At 40.9% G+C, this 21,603-nt stretch overlaps 1 protein-coding gene across 1 annotated transcript in view; it reads right to left on the bottom strand.

Annotated features, from left to right (window-relative positions):
- Positions 1-774: 774 nt before the first annotated feature.
- Positions 775-21,603, bottom strand: part of odad2 (outer dynein arm docking complex subunit 2) — a 43,362-nt gene continuing 22,533 nt past the window's right edge. The window contains exons 7-13 of the mRNA XM_061714053.1: positions 18,412-18,589; positions 17,566-17,632; positions 13,317-13,429; positions 9,099-9,287; positions 8,734-8,852; positions 7,872-7,959; positions 775-867 (exon numbers count right to left, since the gene is read on the bottom strand). Coding sequence (XP_061570037.1) covers positions 775-867; positions 7,872-7,959; positions 8,734-8,852; positions 9,099-9,287; positions 13,317-13,429; positions 17,566-17,632; positions 18,412-18,589 — 847 coding nt within the window. The remainder of the gene's footprint in view (positions 868-7,871; positions 7,960-8,733; positions 8,853-9,098; positions 9,288-13,316; positions 13,430-17,565; positions 17,633-18,411; positions 18,590-21,603) is intronic.

Genomic DNA, 21,603 nt, shown 5'->3' with positions numbered 1-21,603 from the left:
ATGTTCAAATAACTCCACATGTATACAAAACATGTTGCACTGCAGGTTGTGTGTTTTTCTGAGTTTGGATATGTTCAAATAACTCCACATGTATACAAATTGTATCACAGGAGGCCGAACAGCAGAAACAGATGTGGCTGATGTTTAGATGTTGTGGTCTCTGTTGGGTTTCGTTAGAAATTCAGAAGAGGTGGCTCGCTCGACGCTTTTCACTCTGGACGACATTTGGGATCTTGGGCAAGAGAACAGACGCAAAACAAAACTTCTTTTTTTATTTCTGTCACCATGACTTCCAGGTTCTGGCTGTCGGGGAACGAGAAGAGGCTTTCCCCGAGTGTTTGTGTGAACTTGTGATGTAAATAATGAATTAAGGATGAAAGTTTCCGGCTTAGATTGAAGCAGAAGGACAAATAAATACAGCATCATTAATCAGGATAAAGAATTTTATTTGAATCCCTTCTCAGATGGTGATGAGACATGCTGAAGCAGTTGCGGTAGTTATTTGTAATGTTTTTTCTCACGGCTCTATCAGGGGAATCTTCTCAATACTATTATGGAGGGAAAACAGAGTCATTTCTGACTGGAAATTTGTTGTTATAGTTTCAACCTCCAGACAATTCAAATGTCTGAGCATACCGCCACATCTGGTAATTGTAAACAGTAGATGCGGATCTACAGTAGGTTAAGAAAAGAGAAGAGGAACGTGAACAAGGTCACGGTGAAGCCATCGCCGTTTGAACGGGCCTTCCAGGATTTCCAGGGCTGCCGTCGGGATCAGTATCTGCCCGGTTGTAGGATGTTGCACACACAGCTGGCAGCAGCTTCCTGGAACTCCTTCACATCAGAGCCCATGATGTGGATCAGTGGCTGTGGAAGTGCACAGAACAAAGGTTATATAGCTGGCAGCTGGAACTAATTCCCAAAGCATCAGCGCTTTCCAATCAACATTTGCAAAAAGCATTCGTCGACACACGATTAAAAATGTTTCTGCACATGTTGCTGTGTCACCGTCACACACCTCTGCCCACTGCCACCAGCCTGCGAGACGTGAACACACACACACACACACACACACACACACACACACACACACACACACACACACACACACACACTGCCTAGGAACGCCTGCAGACTGCCCTGGCACACATGTGCCTGTTTGTAAGCATGTGTGTATTCAGCAGAGGTGGTAGTAACGAGTTACATTTACTCCGTAAGTTTTGGGAAATGTTGTACTTTTAGGAGTAGTTTTGGATCACTATACTTTTGACTTTTACTTGAGTAGATTTATGAAGAAGAAACTGTTCCTCTTCCTCCGCTACATTAGGCTACGTTGAGCTGTTACTTTTCTTTTATCCCTTTTATCCGCGTACGCGTCAATCTCATGACATCACTGGGTGATTCTTTGGGAAAAATGTTTGTTTTTGCATGTTTTGTTACATAAACACAGACTCAAACACACACAGAGTTTCTATGAGTTCATGGGCTTGTTCTAGTTCTGCCTGGTTAAAAAAGAAAAGTACAAAGGCTTGAAATTTTGTGCTACTTGTGCTTAATTTATTTTTTTATTCTGTTATTATTTATTTATTTTATTATTTATTAAAGTACTTGAATTCACTTTAAGATTATTTTAATTTAAGCTATTTTTAATTTTTTATTCATTTTAATTTATTGTATTGATTTAATTTGCCTGAAGATGATTATTTTGTCTGTTTGAATGGTTGTGTTAAAAAAATAAATCAGACGTTACTCAACAGTTACTCAGTACGTGAGTAGTTTTTTCACAAAGTACTTTTTTACTTTTACTCAAGTAATTATTTGGATGACTACTTTTTACTTCTACTTGAGTCATATTATTCTCAAGTAACAGTACTTTTACTTGAGTACAATTTTTGGCTACTCTACCCAGCTCTGGTATTCAGTGTGTGTGTGTGTGTGTGTGTGTGTGTGTCATTTCCAAACCATCCCTCTGCAAAGGGGTTACAGCTGCATGCTCGTGCGCCTGTAAGTTTGCTCAGATGAAAGTGGTGCAGTGGGCAGGCTCGGCATTAAAAACCTGAGCATGAACCACACCACTCCACAGCTTTTCCGCCGCTCCAAAGGTCAGATTGTATCCGACTATTAGTGGCTTGTGTAATGGATCTCGTTAGATCGTATTGCAAGAACATAAGTTCGGAGCTTTTCAGAGATCTGCAGCTTTGTAAGTTTATTTTCTGGTTGTGTAAAATGCAAAAAAGTCGTTCCTGTTTTCAAAGAGTTGGACATGACATGGAGCCGAGCGGAGAGGCTCAGCCTGGATGTATGTATGGATACCGCTGAGTGGCATATGGTTCTGGGCTCAACTTCTTTTTTTTTTAATCTCCAGCAAAATTACTGCATTATGTTTGTGGGCGGCTGCGAGGAGAGATCAAAATAAAAGTAAATGTAAGCATAAATACTCGGGGGCAATTGATGATTCTAAATTTGTTCAATGTGTGCTGTGGTGAAATCACAATGGTGTGCCACAGAGGTTTCCAAAGCCACACTTGCAATTATTTTGGATAGTTTTGTTTATATCCATAATGAAGCAACGGCAACATTACATCCCTCAACCAAGCACTTGAAGCCTCCTGCTCCTAAAAATAATGAAGCTTTGATAAATCCACCGTTAAGATGACTGAGGCTCTTTTTAGCTGCGTTTATTAAAACCTTGTTGTTGTTCAGAAAATCAAAATGGATCTTTTATCTTTTATTTTTATTGCGATCTTTATAACAAACAGCATGTTGTTGCAGGCTCACCAGAGATGTCAAAAGTATTCACATTCATTACTCAGGTAGAAGTATAGATACTAGAGTTTAAAAATACTCCTGTAGAAGTTGAAGTATCAACTCAAGTTTTTTACTCAAGTAAAAGTATAAAAGTACTGGTTTCAAAACTACTTAAAGTATAAAAGTAAAAGTAATGTAAGGGAGAAAAAAGCCATTAAGGACAAAAGCCATTGAAAATGAATGTATCTTTGTATAATGCAAATATATTAAAGAACCATATATGTGTACTATTGAGCATTAACATGTGTTTCAGAGAGCAGGAGATATGATGACTAGTTGCCTATAAGTATTGTAATGGTGCAAAAAGTCAAACTTCAGAGGCATGTTATCATTTATCCTAACCTTTATTGGAATGTACATCCAAGTTTAGTTGCAGGAATCTGAGGGAACGGATGTAAGAACAAAACTGGACAAGAACATCTGAAACAACCACAACCAAATTCAATCTATCCGGATGGAGCAATTTAACTGGATAGTTTTTTTTTAAAGGCCGAAATGAAATAGAGTAACGAGGCTGTTTTTAAAATGTAAGGAGTAAAAAGTACAGATAATTGCGTGAAAATGTAAGGAGTAAAAGTAAAAAGTCGTCTGAAAAATAATGACTCCAGTGAAGTATAGATAACCAAAATTTCTACTTAAGTAAGGTAACGAAGTATTTGTACTTGGTTACTTGACACCTCTGAGGCTCACTAGTGGTGTTTGAGCCCCGTCTGGACAGTTCCCCGGGTTTCAGGGCAGCTATGCCTCAGCCCATCACAGCTGTCGCTGCAAGAGACCAGCCTTAATGATGTTTACATTTACTCACTGATTTAGAGTTTGTTTAATGCCGTCTCTTCCTTGTTCGAACACAAGTACAGACAGAATTCTTTTATCTTTGAAACACAAACTGAATTTAAACTTGTAAATTGAATTGAAGTGATGTTTTGCGCACGGATTCTGATCACTTCAGTGCTGCGGCTGCTTTTCTCCCCCCCACTCCTCCGCCTCCTCCTCCTAGGATACTGTTGTGTTCGTGATGTATGTCAAAGCAGAGCTTAGGCTGATCCCGACCTCTCTTCATGTTACATGAAATACTTAAGACACCACTCTACAGATTTGTGTGGTTAGCAAACAGCCCGAGAGGCAGGGAGAAGACATTCCCAGGATTTTCAGAGCTAAGATAAACAGTGAAAGGAAAACAGATGAAAAATGAGGTGAACCAGCCCGAGAGTGTGCGAGCACAAAAGGGCTGTGAAACTAAAACACGAGTCCAGTTCAAAAACTGAGAATGTAGCCCCTCTTCCTCTTGATTATAATCGCATCAACTTGCGGAAACACGCATGCAGCAGGCCAAGATGTCAGCTCCTCTTAATAAGCCAGAGTCAAGGAGTTTATGTGACACATATGATTTTTAAAAATAGTATTCATAACATCTCTGAGAGCAAATGTAGATTAAAAGGCTCCCGAAAACATACAGCTCTCTACACAAGTCTGTTTTGTGAAAAAGAGAGGATGCCTGAGAAGTGCCAGAGGCGGATTTTTTTTTTTTTTTTTTGCCAACCTCATAGTGTGTTATTCAAACGTCGCCAAATAAGGTGTCTCGAAGCGCAAAGCTAGGCTAAGATAAGTGCGTCTCTCTTTGCAGACGTTTTTTTTTTTTTTTTTTCTAGCTCACTCTTTCCCTCCCAGCTGGGATCTCCAGGAATATAATACACCACTTGTTAGATATTCCCCCACTGAACATGAACACTTAGTCAACGTTTGAAAACTGAATCAAGAGCGTCTGCACTCCGGAGAGCTCCGGTGAGTCCTGTCCTCCGAGACGAGACAGGATCTAAGGAGCGCGCTCCCCTTTTCCCGGTCTGGCTCAGGCGCGCAGGGCTGGGAGGCCTGCACATTTATTCTGTCACCCATGGAGGTGACGCGGTGTTAAGTGTGCTCTGCTGGACTGTAACTGTCTGCAGGAGCTCGGGCTGAAAGTCTCTCTCCTGCTCCATCCGACCCACACCACCCCATCCCAGCATTCCCATGTTTTAGACTCAACTGTGGAGGCAAATCATACAAACAGACAGCAGTGTTTAGCTAGGTTGAGGGGAAGTTAGTGAGGGAAGTCAAGGTAAACAACATTCCCTGCAGCCTCCACTGAGCCAGAGACTGTTGCTGCTGCTTTTTCTGGGTCTCCAAAGAGGAAGAGGAAAAGGAGGGAGTTTTTCAGATCAGCCACTGTTAGAGGAAAGATTCATGCCGAAGTGTGAGGCGAAGAACGCGACGGTGCAGAGGACAGACGCTTAAGTCAGAGACTCCAAAGCATCACACTCCACGGGTGTCAAAAACATGGTAGTCATAACAGAGCATGCAGAACACAGCTCCTGTATCATCTTCTCACCACACCCACAACCCCAAGTCATGTTTCATACAAACCAAATAGGAAACTGTGGAAGTAAACCTGCGGTGCTGCGCATATAAATATTGCTGTCTCCACATTCGTGTCATTTTTTTGCCCCCTCCACAGCTTCACTGCACACTTGTACTCCTGAGTATGTCGGAGCAGAAACAAATTAAGACAAATACTCACAGTGCCAGTGCTCAAATGTACTCATAGCAACAAAAGTGCAAATGTTTTTGTTTTTTTTTTTCATTTAGATTAGTAAAAAAGCTTAAAATACACATCAGGACCTGGCAAAAGCCAAGTTCTGGAATACCTTCAGTTGAAAATTGCCAATAATTACCATCCGCATTTTGTAATTTTCATCAATTTAGTTCACAAAGCCTTTCTTCTGAAAGGGGCTCTTTAACGCAAACAGCGGACTGAAGCTGTCTGCACAGATTTATGGCTTCAGCAAACAATCCCCAGTATTTTGGACGGCATGTAAAGCGCAAAAGAAAGGCATGTTGATTTAATGCATGACAAAAAACAAAGCACATCCATATAAAAGTGTGAGATACTGAGAGTGGACGTCAATTCAAACCATGGGAGTAATTTATCTCGAAGGCTAAAACTCCTTTTCTTGGTATGCATTCCCAGCTAAATACCACCCCCATTCCTTTCTCTTTTTTTACCTGAATAAGGAACCATGTGATTGAGCAGCAAAGTTAACCGATAAGATCAAATTACAAATTTCGTCCATTACATGAAATTAAAACTGATTCATTTGACATGTTTAAAACTCAAAGTACTGCATTTAAAAAAAAAGTTTAGTTTAAAACCAGAATTACAACATCTGGACATGCATTCAGAATGTTTTTCTGCAGTAAAAAAATACATAACGTTCAATGTTTAATTTCCCTGATGAATCTTAAAGAACCGGGCCGTTCACCATCCACTGTGCTGGGGAGGACAATTACTTTCAAAAGCAGCCTTGGAGTTTGTGAAAAAGCCTTCCCTCTTTTGAAATCGTATACTACACGTGGGTGAACATGCTTTGAGAGATTGTCAGAGGCACAAAAAAAACTCTTTGAAATACAGTTGCAATAATACAAGAGCCAGTCCAGAATTTTACGCTAAGCCGTAAATCAGACACGGGCCCCGCTCCGGCCCTCGATGAACCCTCTCCGATGCATTCAGAGCTGCTGCAGATATTGCTCTGAAACATCCTGTGTAATGCCTGTGTATCTTGAACCCACGGCATTAAAGGGCACAGTCGGTGGAGGAGATGGACAAGCTTCCACACGGTAATGTTTCCTCTGGGGTCAGGCGAGTAAGTATCAGCATCCCGCGTCCAGACTGGCTGAGTCCGGGGCCAGACTGAACAATGAGAGTGCCTGTGCTGTTTCCACCACTGAGATTAAGAACAAATGCAGTGCTGCTGCAGTAACATGGCCCTCGCTAATTAAGCTCTTTAAAAGTCCAAAAATACATTATGGAGTAGTGTTGCAATTCTTTACTGGTACATTAATAAGGGCAAACACGGAGACAGATTAAACAGGGTGGTATGAGTTTGCACATGCACAATAGAGTGTCAAATATAGACACCAAAACTGAGAGCAAAAAAAAAAAGAAGGGTTTGCCCAGTTTTTGTCATGGCTCAAACTACAAAAAGCATTCGACTTAACGACGTTTGCAAATTGGACATAACTCTTTCAGAACACCCTATGTTCAGTCCAGCTAACCAATTATGGCGAACGCTGAACCGCATTCACTCTAACAGCAGATCGAGCTAAAGTGCACCATTTAATGAACATGGGAAAAAAAATATCTGGCTGCAATGGCATAACCAACTTATAATTTATATCACAGTTGTTCTTTGGAGGGGCAGTTTAACACACTCACGGCCACAAATAGATTCCTCATGTGAAAGTCTCTCCAAAACATGATTCAATTAGAGAATAACAAAGCAGTGTTTTCCCAAAATTCTCCAGTATGGGGACACGGTCGTCTGAAACAAGACAAGGGTTACTGCATCATTTCAACATGAAGTCTGTAAATCACTGTCAGAGGCAAACATAAACGGTCTGTGTGGCTGAGCTTAGACGCAGTCTGACAGGCTCAAATGTTTTGCAAAACAATGCTAGTTCCTTTCTGGAAGAGAGCAGCCATGGTGAAAGAAAGCTGGCGGATGAAGTCCAGCTGAGAGAGAAAAGAATAAATAAATCATAAACAAAAATTGTTTAAGCCTCTAGCAGTTTTAACCCCGCTGCTTGGCCAGAAGCGTATTGCTGCTGCATGCTACCCTGGCGTCCAGGAATAGCTCTTAGCAACAGTTACCCCCGGCTACAGCCCTTTGACTTGGGCTGCAATGGCATCTAGGGTCTACCGTAGAAATGGCACTTCACACACACACTGAGCTGTTTGCTTTTCTGAATTCCCATGACGGCTAGAAAGCGGAGTCATGTTTCCGCCACGGAATAAAACCTACTTTGTTTCTGCTCCTTCGGTCAAAGGCTCTGAAAATAGTCACAGCTTTTCAAAAGTTTATTACTCAGTGTTTTCACACATCACTAGAACAAGAGTGCTGGGGGACCGGAGTACATATTCAGCACTGCAATTATGTTACATTTTCTTTTAAAAGCACCAAGTATATTGTGAATTACCAGCAAATAAACAGACTCAGACATGCTCTTATTATATATAATGTGCAACAAACCTCAACTACTCCTGCCTCGTACATGATGATACAGTTGCTGGGGTTTTTGGACATCTCGTGCAGGGCGACGGCCGCGTTCTCATGGATGCTTTTGCCTGACCGGAGGTAGGGCTGTTCAATTTTGCCCAAAAATAAAATCTCGATTTTTTTCTCTCAAAATCCGATTTTCGATTACGATTATTTTGTGAATTGACAAAAGGCAAAAAAATGATTTCAAATATGCTGTTTTTTTATTGAACATTTGCCCCATTGGGCTTTAAGTGCAAACTTTGCCCTTATTAAACCAAAAATGAATGAATAAAGTGCAAAACTCTGTAAAATAAGTTGAAAAAAAGTTTTAAAAAATATAATAAAATATAAAGTTTTATCTCTGAAAAAAAAAAAATCAGCAAATCAGCACTTGCAAACATACAGTAAGTTATATTTCCAATTAAATAAAACAAGACATTTTCTAATTAAACTAAACTGGGTCTTTGCATGCTAAAAAACAATGCAACCCATGAAGGAGGTAGAGGTGTGTAATGTCAGTCATTACATTTGCTATTCACATTTGCAAGTTTTTTGCAAGGAACATGAGCCGGTCTACCGCATCTGGCTTGAGGGATGCCCGGTGGCATGTTACAACGCCCCCTCCTACACTAAAGAGCCTCTCCGATGGGGCACTTGTCGCAGGTATTGAGAGGTATTTCCATCAATCATTAATATGGTATCAATCATTAATGTGTGTGCAGACAAGGTAAAAAAAATAAAAAAAAATAAAAAAAAAAGTGAAAAATCGATTTTACGATTTTCACGTTTTAACATCGTTCTAATTACATAATCGCGATTACGATTTAAAATCGATTAATCGAACAGCCATAACCGGAGGTAGGTTACCAGTTGTGCCACGGCTCCGGCCTCCCCAAAGGTCACACTGTTGCTGCCCCACGTGCAGCAGCGGCTGACGGCCTCAGTCACATAGTGACGCAGTCTGTCATCAGTCTGCAGGAAGGAAAGTAGGTTAATGGGTCTCAAATAACTCTCTTTATGATGTAAAAGCAACAAACTTTGCTAGAAGCTGTTGGTAGTATCTTTCAATGGCATTGCCATTAGGAGGATTTATGCAGAAATGAGAAGGAAAAGACCAACTTAAGGTCCCAATAAAGACGGTATTTGATACTGATGATAATTGTGGTGTTGGTGAACAGTAAAAGCTTGTTTGTTCTCCTGCAGCGAGGGTTTTCTTACTGTGTTGGTTAACTTTGCCAGCAGCGGGACAACCCCGTAATCCGTGAGGACTGCCAGGTTCTCCTTGTCTTTGGCTATTTTGGCAACGGCAGCACAAACACTCGCCAGCACCTCCTTGTTTGTTGACTTCAGTAATTTAACAATCAGTTCCAATCCACCGACGAGGGAACGCACCAGTTCTCCTGCATCCTGTAGTCAGAGAGCCCGTTATTAGCTGCTGCTTGTCCAAGAAAGAATACAGGAGGATGGCGAAGAAGAGGGGATGATAATCAGGAACAGAGAAAATCAGATGAAGCAAAACATATTCATAAAGAGTAGACAGCAAGTGAGCAGTTTGACATCTTCGTCAGCCTCTCCTACTCTTGCCCTGAAAATGAAACATAGAATTTAGAGTGAAACCATTTCCTCACATTGTACGCTCATGGATCCATGCTTGGAGTTCATGGCACAACTCAGGACCGCAGGACTCTGAGCCACTTGTGGGGCGATGCCTACCAAACTGAGCAAACCGCTGCTCAAGAGCTGGCAGAGACACCGGCTTCAGCGTGGTTTGGCACATCAAGGCCGCTGTTTAAAATCACAACTCACCATATCGCCACAGCCATGGAAGAATACATCAAGGTGGCCGGGTCTGTAATGATCAGTGCTTTGAAAATAGAGCTGACGTTTCCCAAAAGGCCCAAGTGTATGGATCACTGGATGAAAATCACAAAGTATGCTTCATTTAAGCACACTTCAACATCAATCTACATGAGCTGACGTATGGCATAGTACTGTACTGTAGAGCAGTGTCTCCCAACCTGGGGTCCGGGCCCCCCCTGGGCCTGGTGGGGCGCCAGAGATCTCTGGGGGGGGGCGCGAAACTTTGTCTGCTTTGAGGATATGCAGTTGTACAAATTATATTTGCAAATGAGTCATTCATAAGACATTGTTAGAAATAATTTATGAATGTCTTGAATATCTTTTGTGTTTTTTATACACTGGTGACAAACACAGGAAATTATTTCATTCCTTATTATTATATCATTACTCAACATTTAATCTACTCCGACAGGTTGTTAAAGGAAAAATGTAAAAAAATGTTGGTCTCATATTAAGAGACATTTTTCAGAAATATTTTTATGTCCTTTTATGTCCTTTTGTGCGAATTTTATACATAGGTGACATTGGAGAAAAACAAAGTCATATTTATACAGAGTAAACCAAAGAGAAATGTATCAAAAAAACCTATTTTTTAATTACAGTATTTTCTGGACTATAAGCCGCACCTGCATATAAGCAGCATCCGCTCTATTTTTTAATAAATAATTAAAAAAAGATATACAAGCCGCAAATATTTATGTTGTTAGATTAGATATTTACTACATGTAAAGAATGATTTTGAACTGTAAAACGGGACAGAACCAAGAGAAAATAACCGGTATTTATTTATCTATTTATCTGTTTGAAATCTGCTTCTACTTCTATCTGCTGAAGAAGAAGTAGCATATTCTTCTTTGCATTTATTTTGTCTTAGTTTTGATTCTAATTCTGGTTAGAGCGCCCCGAGCGGTGGAGGAAAAATCCACAGAATAGCCGCACCTTTGTATAAGCTGCATGGTTCAAAACCTATGAAAAAAGTAGCGGCTTATAGTCCAGAAAATACGGTAATGTTAATTTTTTCAAATTCAGACTATTTTGGTGCTAGATGGCACGGGTCGGGTGGCCCGGCTGGTCTTAGACACAAGTAGGGGGGGCTCCAAGGAAAAAAGGTTGGGAACCACTGCTGTAGATCACAGAAATCACCAAACCCATTGTGTTCCTGGCGTGTATTTTCAAATGAGTTTGATCTGATTCACGGCTAAGAAGCGGGAGCTGCTGCAGAGTCCCAGTGCGCCGCTACTGTGGGAGAGCTGGACGTACTGTTGCATTCTCCACTCCAGCCGAGAGCTCAGAGCTGAGATCAGGCCATGGCGCGGTGCGCGGGCCCTGTGAAGATGTGCCAGAGGACAAGCCATGCGCACAGTGCGGGCCAATGAGGCGGCTGCCAGAGCCAAAAAACGGACCCCCCGATACACAGGAAGCTCTTCCTCATGAATACTGATGAAGGCTGGCTGGGAGTCCCTGCGACAGAGGAAGCTCTCTCAAGCCACCAGCTGCGACAGACTAACCAGAATTTCTTTCATGGCCTGGACGGGCCCCGAGCTCTGAAAACCTCAGCATTATGAGGCTGCACACGAAAAGACCTTCCTCGCTAGCCTCTCTCTCGCTCCTCCTTTTACCCAGGATAAAAATCAAATAGAAAACACATTATTGGCTATGCATGATATCAATATGAGAAGAGAAAGCCAGTAGCAGACGCTGGCCCCCTTCTTTAAACATCGAAAGTTCATCTGCATCCATGCAAATTAATTACACACCCCATTACATGTAAGTGGGAGGGCTCAGGCCATGCGATTGGAGAACAAAGATAAAGGAATGATGCTAAATCTTTAAGGTACTGAGTCTGTAGACATTGGGGTTCAGGTTCAGCATGTGTCTCTGGAGGAGCAAGCAGCAGTACCCGTACGGCATATGCAGCAGATGCATTTACACCACAGCTCTTTCATAAATCCACTATGGAACCGCTAACTCAAACCACATGGGGTTTTTATCTAAATAACAACTGCAGCAGCTGTATCAGGTTCCTCAACTCGAGGGGCAAAAAGCAATATTTAGCTCTTGTCATTGCCCCGGTCCCAGAAAGAATTACCAGAAAGCATGTTCGTGAATTTCCCTCAAAATTGGCACGCTGACATCTAGACAAACAATGTCAAACTTTGTTAGCGCTCACTGGTCGATCTGCATTTCTCCTCCCACCATATGGTGGCCACACACTAACGCTACTTTGCTTTGGGAACAAAGAAATACACCCCCGAGACACCTGTTTTGGACCCGATATATCTGTTTAAGTTCATGTGATTGCTCCGATGACAAGCTGTTTAACCAAAATGAAAGTAACAACCTTACATACACACAAGACATTTGTCCCTAGAAACGATCCAAGTGACCAAAAAACTAATGTTACGCTGTGATTTAAAGGGGACCTATTATGAAAAACATGTTTTCTCTTGCTTTAACATATATAAAGTGGTCTCCCCCTCAGAGAAGGAGGAAAGCAACCAAATTCTGCAGTGTCTGTACAGCCGCCCGGATGAGCCGTCCAGTGTGATGTGGATCTACGAGCCAATAAGATTCTGCTCCCGTCGTTACGTAACCAAAATGCGATTTACATCGGTTGGTCTCCGATGCGTGAAACCACGCCCACAACTAACTCCGCCGGCCGGAGCTTCCGCCATTTTTCCGTAGCGGTGTATCGCGTCATTCAGGCAGCCAATCAGCACAGAGCCTCATTATCATAGCCCCGTCCACTCAGAATCCTGCATAGATAATGAGGTTAGAGACTGGGAAGATAAAGACATGGCTCAGAGGCTGAATTTCTCATATATTTAGCAAAAACAATCAAAAGCTTGTTTTTAAGACATTCAAGGCCTGTTTAAAATAGGTATTAGATGCCATAATAGGTCCCCTTTAAGGCTAATATTCTGAAACAAAAGCTCTTTCTAAACTTGTGGTTTTCAAATCCCACCACTAAAGAGTCAAGCGGCATCAATGATTATCTTTGTTTAGATGTTTCATATCAGGGCCAAAGTTTTCTGTGAAAATAATGTCCCTAAATTTTTGACTATAAACGCTTCTATCCAGAATTGTGCAGGCAACACGTATGGCTGTATAGTGGCTCCATATGAGCGGTGCGTTTATTAGAAAAGTGAGCTCACAGAAGCTGTCTGGTCCTTTGTGCTTTATGCGTAGATTGTGTGCCTCTGTAACAAGTAGCATGTTGAGGGAGGATTTTCAGCGAGGAAATCCGACGCCATGCCACAGGATATTATTCAGTCTTTCTCCCTGCCTACTCCCCCACTGCACCAATCCCAGTGTGCCAAGGAGGCTTCTCTGCTTCATATTAGCCAAAGGTTCATGTAAGCCTCCACTGACACTGCTCTGCCCCTGCTAACCTCCGTGCAGCAGCCGGCTGCAGGGAGCAGCTCTGGAGACAAGCACGCTGATATAAGCAGGATTTTGACTTGAGAGTTTGATAAGCTTCTCATTCTGAAATGACATGAACTCTGCACAGCTCCCTGATAATGATGCACAAGGACTAACAAACTAAAAGCAAAACATTCACGCACTTTGCCGTACCTTTGCATTTTCGATACACGGACAAAGGGCCCATGCAGCACTGGACTGAACATCTGCGCTGCGGTTTTTTAACAATGACCACACCAGACGGACTCCATCAAGCTGGTCGATGACTCTGAAGGGAGAGAGAATGAGAGAGACACAAGCTGAAAGGTTTCCTGAGAAGAAGAGAGCAGAATTTCAAGCATGAATGACATAAGAGCTATTTTTTTTTCCTAACCAGTTTGTTTTTCAGATACCCACGAGCAGCCGGCTCAACACAAATGCTGCACCGCCAAACAGGATCAAAGCATCAATCAGTTTCAGCGCTGGCTTTTTATTACGACTCGCCTGCATACACGCGCTCAGCTTCTTTTCCCAGCTCTGAAACCAGCCCAGTGTCTGCACGCTAAAATCACTGCAGCAGAAGCTCAGCGACGCTCCAGCACAAGGGTTAACTCACATACTTCATATATAATGCCACATACATGAATTTATAAATAGACACTGAGACAAACTTCTACTGCGTGTTGGTGCCTTGTTTTTAAAGTGAAGCCAAAAAGACGACTCCTTTCCAAATCAAACAGAGCCAGAGACAGGTCACTCTATATTTCATAAAGTCTGAGTGAAGTTTACTTAAGCATGAGCTTTATTTCATGTCAGATACATGACTATTTTCAAAACTGCAGTCAAGCTCCAAGAAGTCAAAGAATTACGCCACAGTACACCCGTTGTCTGGTATAAATAACATGTAACGTGTTCCCCATGTGTGCTTCCACCAACAAGGCCGACATTGAATGCTGTCATAATTACTTAAACACTCCCTAATCACAGTATCTCCGTGACTGGCAACGAACAAACACTCATCAGGGCCGTCCCTTGCGCCATCTGTCTTCCGTTTGCACATAAATCAGTCTAGAGGGATCAAAACATCAGACTCCAGTCTGCAAGGTCTCTTAAATCTGGACCAAAAACAAAAGTGAAGCATCATATCATTCGCCAAAAGAGCTCCTTCTTCCCATGAAGCAGGTATGAAACAGATTAGCAATGAAAATGTAGTTGACAGTGATGGATTAGAGGAGAAGACCGCAAACCTTGGAGGCATTAAACAACGTGTGCTCACTCTTGTAGCTACACAAGATTCATTGGAGGAAGTGTTACGTCATTAACCGCACGCTGCCTACCGGTTCGAGAAGGAAAACAAGCATTTCATGGAAAAACTTGAAAGTGATCAAAGTTAGTTTTAGGCTCTCAGTAGTTGTGGATGACTTGAATCTGAATGATGATGAAAGAGTGAGTATACTGATGAGTAAAAGGTGCTTTTTGAGACAAACAATGTCTTCAGCTGAAATCAAATCACGTTAACCGAGAGAATGTTGATGTTATTTGTGTAGTATCACACAAACAGTCGCCTAACAAAGACAAAGCCCTCTTTTTCAGTTCTAAGGACGTAATAAACAGCCATCTGATCGTCACCAGGTCCTAAAATCAATAATCAATCATCTTAGTAACCTTTTTTGCTGTATATTTCTTTAAAAAAGAAAAAAATGCAGAGTACCTACTGCAAATAGCTAAGTAATTCCTTACTGCTTCCTTGGCAATGGGGAGGATAAGTTGCAGCCAGATGCTGCCAATCAAATAGACTTGATAAAGTGATCATCGGCAGGTTATAAAAACATATGTTTTGGCAGTTTCATTGTTCTGGGACTTTCAGTTGTTAGTTGATGTAATACCACGGATAAAAAGGATATCAGCAATGATCTTAAGAGAGACAACTGCTGCTGCCCATCAATCTGTCATTCCACCATGAGAAAGATTATTTACAAGCTGTGTGAAAGAACTTAAAGTAGGAGTCTCTGGAAGAGGAAGGTCGACCAAGGTCGAGTGGCTGACTACAAATCCTAAATCCAGCTACTATGAACAGAACTGTGAAGATGTGACTGCGGGACGAATAAATCAATCAATCAAAGGGAGCTGTTGTACAGTCGTGTCTCTGTGATATTCTGAAGGAAGCACAGCACAGACATCCCGTTAACACCTCAGGAAATGGTGTTAAAACTGTTAAAAAAGGGAATTTTATGTCTCATTTATTGCTCTTGACAGTACCGCTTAGGTTTGCAAAGCTGGATCTGAATGAAACACAAGACCTCTGGAAAAATCCTCTTTTTGACAGACAAAACCAAAGTGGAGCTACTTGGTCATAAGTGTTATAGTGTCACATCCAGTGAAATCAGCAGAAGAAGTATCACCAGAAACACCTGAGGCCAGCTCTCAAACACGGAGGTGGGGCGATGATGATTTGGGCTTACGTTGCAGCCACAGGAACTGGGCACTTTGCATTGACAGGGTTGACCACGCACTGAAATGTGAAGACATCAGTCCTACAACTTAAAGGAGCATGAGGCTCCTTTTAAGAAATGAGACTCTCTAGCGCCACCCTTCGCCACGATGGCCATCGGGGGTACTGCAGCCAACAGTGAAGCCGGCACGGGAGAACGGGGAGAACACGCTTGCAGCATCATTTGACGTCACATCCGCAGGACAGCGCGGGAAATTCCGGTCACAATTGCAGCGCATTTTGCAGCACACAGCCTGTTCAAGGCAACGGAGAGATACACTAGAGGGCTCATTCTTTTTGGTTTGGAACGCTTCATCTGACATTATTACTAGAAAACTTAAAACGTATACAGATTTTTTTCATAAATCCTGCCTCAATCCTGCCTCATGCTCCTTTAAGCTTGGCCAAAACTGGGTCATAAACAAGGACAATGATCTCAAACACACTAGAAAAAGTAAAATAGCTAAAAATGAAAAGAATCAAGCCGTTGCAATGAACCAGACAAAGTCCAGACTTTAACCCAACAAGTCAGGCTGAAACCAGGAGTAGAAATAAATACATGAAAGCCAGCTTTGTGATGTGAGACTTAATAACGAATAATCATACGAATTTTGAGAACTTCAAGTTATTTCAGCCACATTGGCTTTAGGTATTGAATCACGGGAGCATTTGTTTTGTTTTGATTTTGTTACATTGTGTTTCTGCATTTTAACTTTGTTTACGTTCAATCAATAATAACCATGTTTTTCATTTGAAGATGCATTTATTTCATTTTGAGACCTGGTAAGAACTAAATGATTTCTCATTATGTCATTATATGTCTCATTATATGAAAAGCTTTGGAGTTTCTCCTTTTAAGCGACTGTATATAATGTGTAAGTTATCTGTACGTCATCTATCTGAAATTCTGGAAAGCACTTCTTGCAGCTTTGGGTCGGAGCATGAAGCAATCAAGTGTGAGTTATGTTAAATACTCAGAAAACTCCTGTACACATACACGTCTCAAAATAAGCCATGGCCACAAGAAATACAAAGAGCAGCTGTTGAAGTAAGAGGTCTGTTTACATCAATGCGTGAAGGCTGAAAGATTACATGGCGTGGCCTAAATATGCACACCATGAGAAAACAAAGTACACGGTGAACTGATGTAATAGATTTCTCTATTATGTGTGAAGTTTACCACAGTTGCTGGGTTTGTTTTGACATGCTTCATTTTTTATTGAGGTCCTTGGCTTTCCCTCCAAACAAATGTAGCAGGCTCGTACGAGGGCATTAGCGGCTAACGAACAGCGCAAACTCAGACGTTTAGTTATATATTTCTGTCCAGTGCTAATTAAAAAGGGTCTCGTAGTCAGTAAAAGCCTTGTAAAAGCAATGGGGCACAGATGGACGCGCCATAATGTTGTGCAGCAGAGAGACTGAGGTTAAATGAACAGAAAAAAAAAAGACTTCTCGGGAGAGTTTTCCTGGCCATGTAGTCTTGGACAGGGCAGGACTTTAGGTATGTTAGTCTGACCAGCTCAGTGACCGCAAGGCTACAGTTAAACACTAGGAATTAAACCACAACTATATTTAACACAGCAGGTACAATAAACAAAGCTTTTAAAATCTGTCATTAAGCTAGGGGATGAAAGCCTAACCTACCTGCATAATTACAAATTAAAGGAACATGAATTTCTTTTCGTATCAGCTCATGACAGCCTAATTATACTGCAGCCAGCACTTAGAATTAGTGTTATTTCTCTGTAAAAACACGTGACATCAATAAACGACCAATAATGTGCGTTTGCAGGTAATTCGGTGATGACAAATGATAACAAATGAGGCACTTTAATAACACTTAAAGCAGCACCTCCCATAAAGCTGTCGGCCTTCTGTAAACTAATGTAAATATTAAAATCCATGTTACCTTGAATATGAAGAAACAGAAACTTACGCTATTGTTATTCTTGTCTGTGGCACATGCACCTACAGCCTTGGTTACGTTCACCAGCAGTGCCTGGTCAAACGAGTGCACACACAGGACTAAATATAGGATTATGTTTCAAAGCAACTTTTTACGACGGAGTATTAGGGCCAAACTAAGAAAAAAAAATGTAAATTACGAAAATAAAGTCATAATAATATGAGAATAAAGTCATAAAATTACGAGAATAAAGTCATAATGTTGCGAGAATAAAGTCGTAATATTACGAGAATAAAGTCGTGATATTTTGAGAATAAAGTTGTAATATTAAATATATAATAAATATATAAATATAACTTCACAAGATGCTCAATATTTAACATTTTAACACAGGGAGAATACTGCTCTTCCTGTTAGAGTTCTCATAAATTAACACTTTATTCTTCTAATATTACGACTTTATTCTCATAAATTACAACTTTATTCTCGTAATGTTACGACTTTATTCTCGTAATGTTACGACTTTATTCTCATAAATTACGACTTTATTCTCGTAATATTACAACTTTATTCTCGTAACATTACGACTTTATTCTCGTAATATTACAACTTTATTCTCGTAACATTACGACTTTATTCTCGTAATGTTGCGACCTTAATTTCATAATATTACGACTTTATTCTCATAATATTACGACTTTATTCTATTACAACTTTATTCTCGCAACATTATGACTATTCTTGTAATTTTACGACTTTATTCTCATTATATTATGACTTTATTCTCGTAATTTCCAATTTTTTTTTTGTCTTAGTTTGGCCCTAATACTCGTCGTAACTTTTAAACAGTGTTAGTGTAAAACTGTACATACCTGGTTTGTTCCAGTGAGCAGGTTAACCAGCTTGATGCCTCCACACTTCTGGATGGTGACCTTGTTAGCAGGGATCTGAGCAAATTCTGCCAGGGCTCCGGCAACATTTACCAGCACTTCTTCAGGCTGATCAGTCAGCAGACCCACAAGGGACTCCAGGGCTTCGTGCTCCTGAAAACTTTGGGTGAAGAGGTGGAAACGAGGCTAATGAATTCCAAATGTATAGTTTTAGTCGTCATCGAAACTTAGTGATGAAAATGAAACCAGAAAGAAAATAGCCGACAACAGTCAACATACTGTACATGCTACTGATTCTGTTATGATTACTTAGCGCTTTGAGTTAAATGCCAACATAAGCAATGATGTAATGTTCCAGGACGAGTTAAAAAAAAAAGTATGTAGGCCAAGCTGGCTGGCTTTACTCGAGCTGGTTTGGGCTGGTGTTAACGGTCTCTGTGTCCTGCTGTCTGTGGGGTGAGATGAATCCTCATTCTGCAATCACATATCAAGTCCCAGATAGAACGGGCAAATGGAAAGAAAGAATATGTGATGTTTACATTAAAGTTTTGATCTTCTTAAAATATGCAAGCATTGAGATCAGTCGTTCGTTGCAATGTACCAAAACCAATCAGCAGAAGAAAGCAACAGCTGTACTGCTGCATTCAAGTGTCTTTCAACATTAGAGACAAGACTTCATCAATGATCAGTCACTGCTGCACATTAAGCTGGAGACCAGGGGCCGGATTCACCAATATGTTCTTAAGAACGATCTTAAGAAATGTCTTAAGATCTAAAATTAAGAAGTTCATAAGAAAGTTCTTAAGTGCAATTCCTTAGGTCTTAACCGTCAGTCACTCACTAAACATGGAGAAGGAGAAAAAGAGATGCATAACCAAGGTTATGGTGGATGAGATTAATGTGCGAAAAAAAATACTATTGGGGAAAATTAATAATAATTAACTAACACGCTAACTAACATGCTAACAAACAGTTAACAGGCTCTTTGTGTAATTAATTACAAAGTATATCCTCGAACTATGACCTACTAGTCTAAACTTGTCTAAAATGTGTTGAAAAAGGTGATATTAGAGTCTTACCTTTTCACAGAAGACATTTTAAGACAGGTCAAAGTTGTCTTAAAGTTAAGAAAAAAGTCAAGAACAAATTTGAGAACTTTTATTTCAAGAATACCATTTATTCTTAAGTTTTTTCTTAAGAGGAAACTTAAGAAGAAAGTTGAGAAAATACTTTTTTGGAGAATATGACTTCTTCTCTTTTTTCTTCTTAAGACTGAACTTAAGAAAAGAATTACACTTAAGAAGATTGTTTTTCTTAAGAATGTTTTGTGAATCCGGCCCCAGATCTTTTGCAAGCCATCAAGAGTTGATCCTTCTTCAGTGAGAAAGATTATTCATACAAGAAATCCTCGAGACAGTTGACAGTTGTCTTCCCAGGAGTGGATGTTGCAGCAGCTTCACCTCCAGGTCAGATCATGCTCAGAAAACCCCCAACACCTACACGGCAGACTCTCAGTTAGCACGTTAAATGATGAAGACATTCATGTTCCTATTAGAAATAGCCAGCGTCAGTATAGTGTGTTAAGCTGCCAGGAGAAAGCCTGTTCTTTTCTGAGCAGCTCATGGCAGCACTGCTAGGGGTTGCAAAGTTGCATCTGTAATGACTTGTGGAACAATGTGTTTTGGACAGATAAGGATGTGACTGAATGGACAGATCACAGAGGATCAGCACAAACAACTCATCCTAACTGTTAAGGGTGAGGGCTGATGGTTGTGCTTGTTTATGCATTCACCCGGGCACCTTGCAGTTATTAAGTTGACCATGAACTCTTTTGAGTCAAATGTAAGGCCATCTCACCGACAGATAACGCTTGACTGAAATGAGGTCATGCAGCAGAACAATGACCCCCAGAACACCAACAAAGCTGAAATAGAACATTTAAGATGTTGCAGTGCTCCAAAGTTCAGATCTCAAGCTACGGGACCTTAAAATAATTGTGCATAGCTCAGTGAACTGAAGCAAAGCTGTACACAAGACTGGGCCGAAATTCCTCCACAATGATGTGAGAAACTGATAAGATTATACAGGAAACAATTACTTTAAGTTATTCTAACTAAAGGTGGTTGTACACGTTACTGCACCGCAGGAGGTATTCATGTTTTCACATACCGTTTTCTGGATCTAGCATGTCATGTATTGTTTATTTGAGGCTGAATTTGCCCAATGTTTTAAACTCCTGATACGCAAAACCTTGGAGCTGAACAAGGGTGCACTTTCTTTCTCACATGACTGTAGGCACGGTGCTGCAATAGCAGAGCAGGCACTTTTCCCACGGCTCCTCACAGTTGTCCCTCACGTTTGCTTTGCATAACCAAAGCTTTGCTGCGGCTTGGAAGCTTTTCCTCCCTCTTTAGCTGTGATTTTGCCTTGTTTGCCTATACTATAGAGTGGTAAACTATAGTAAACATTCAAAAGGGATATAATGTGGTTTCCAAAAACCTCAACAAACCTCTGATGTACAGTTAAGTTCTACGGCTGTTTTTATTCACAGTTACGGTTGCTGGCATTACGGCCCGTAAGCTATTGTAGATGGCCAAGGTCATTTGGATTTGGTCAAGGTCCACCGACAGACAGCCTATTCTTGCAAGTGAAAACACTGCTAATGAACAGAGGAGCTGCCAAAGTTAACTTCAGTGAAATTTAGCATAACGAAAAACAATGGTTTTCCTATGTCTTCACTGAAGTGTCATCTGCACTTTACTGCAGTAGAATTATCTTGTAATCACAGACATAACTTTGGATAAATGAGCAGTGTGTCATGTCTATTTTTGTTACGCGAGCCCAACTGAGGTAATTAAGTGAAAGAGTAACATTACACAAAGCTGCCTGAAGCAGCTTCCTCTGCAAACGCTGGACTGTACATAACTGAGCACTCATTAAAGCATGAAAACACGTGAACCACAGTGGAGCTTCTGTGTGGCACATTTTTATGATGGATGCTTTTTCGTTACTCATTCATCCTGCTGTCATCGCGCATTTGAACAAGTGTAGAAAATTAAAAACACTGTACTATGGTGCAATACGTTGCAACGGCGAGAAAACAGATCATTATCATTATGTCTTGAAGTTAAACAGATTGATCCATTTTATCTGAAAAGGAACACCAGAGGGATG

This window comes from Cololabis saira, chromosome 22 (genome assembly GCF_033807715.1).
Source record: "Cololabis saira isolate AMF1-May2022 chromosome 22, fColSai1.1, whole genome shotgun sequence".
Taxonomy (NCBI): domain Eukaryota; kingdom Metazoa; phylum Chordata; class Actinopteri; order Beloniformes; family Belonidae; genus Cololabis; species Cololabis saira.
The sequence above is the reverse complement of the archived record's forward strand: the minus strand, read 5'-3'. Positions and strand labels throughout refer to the sequence as shown.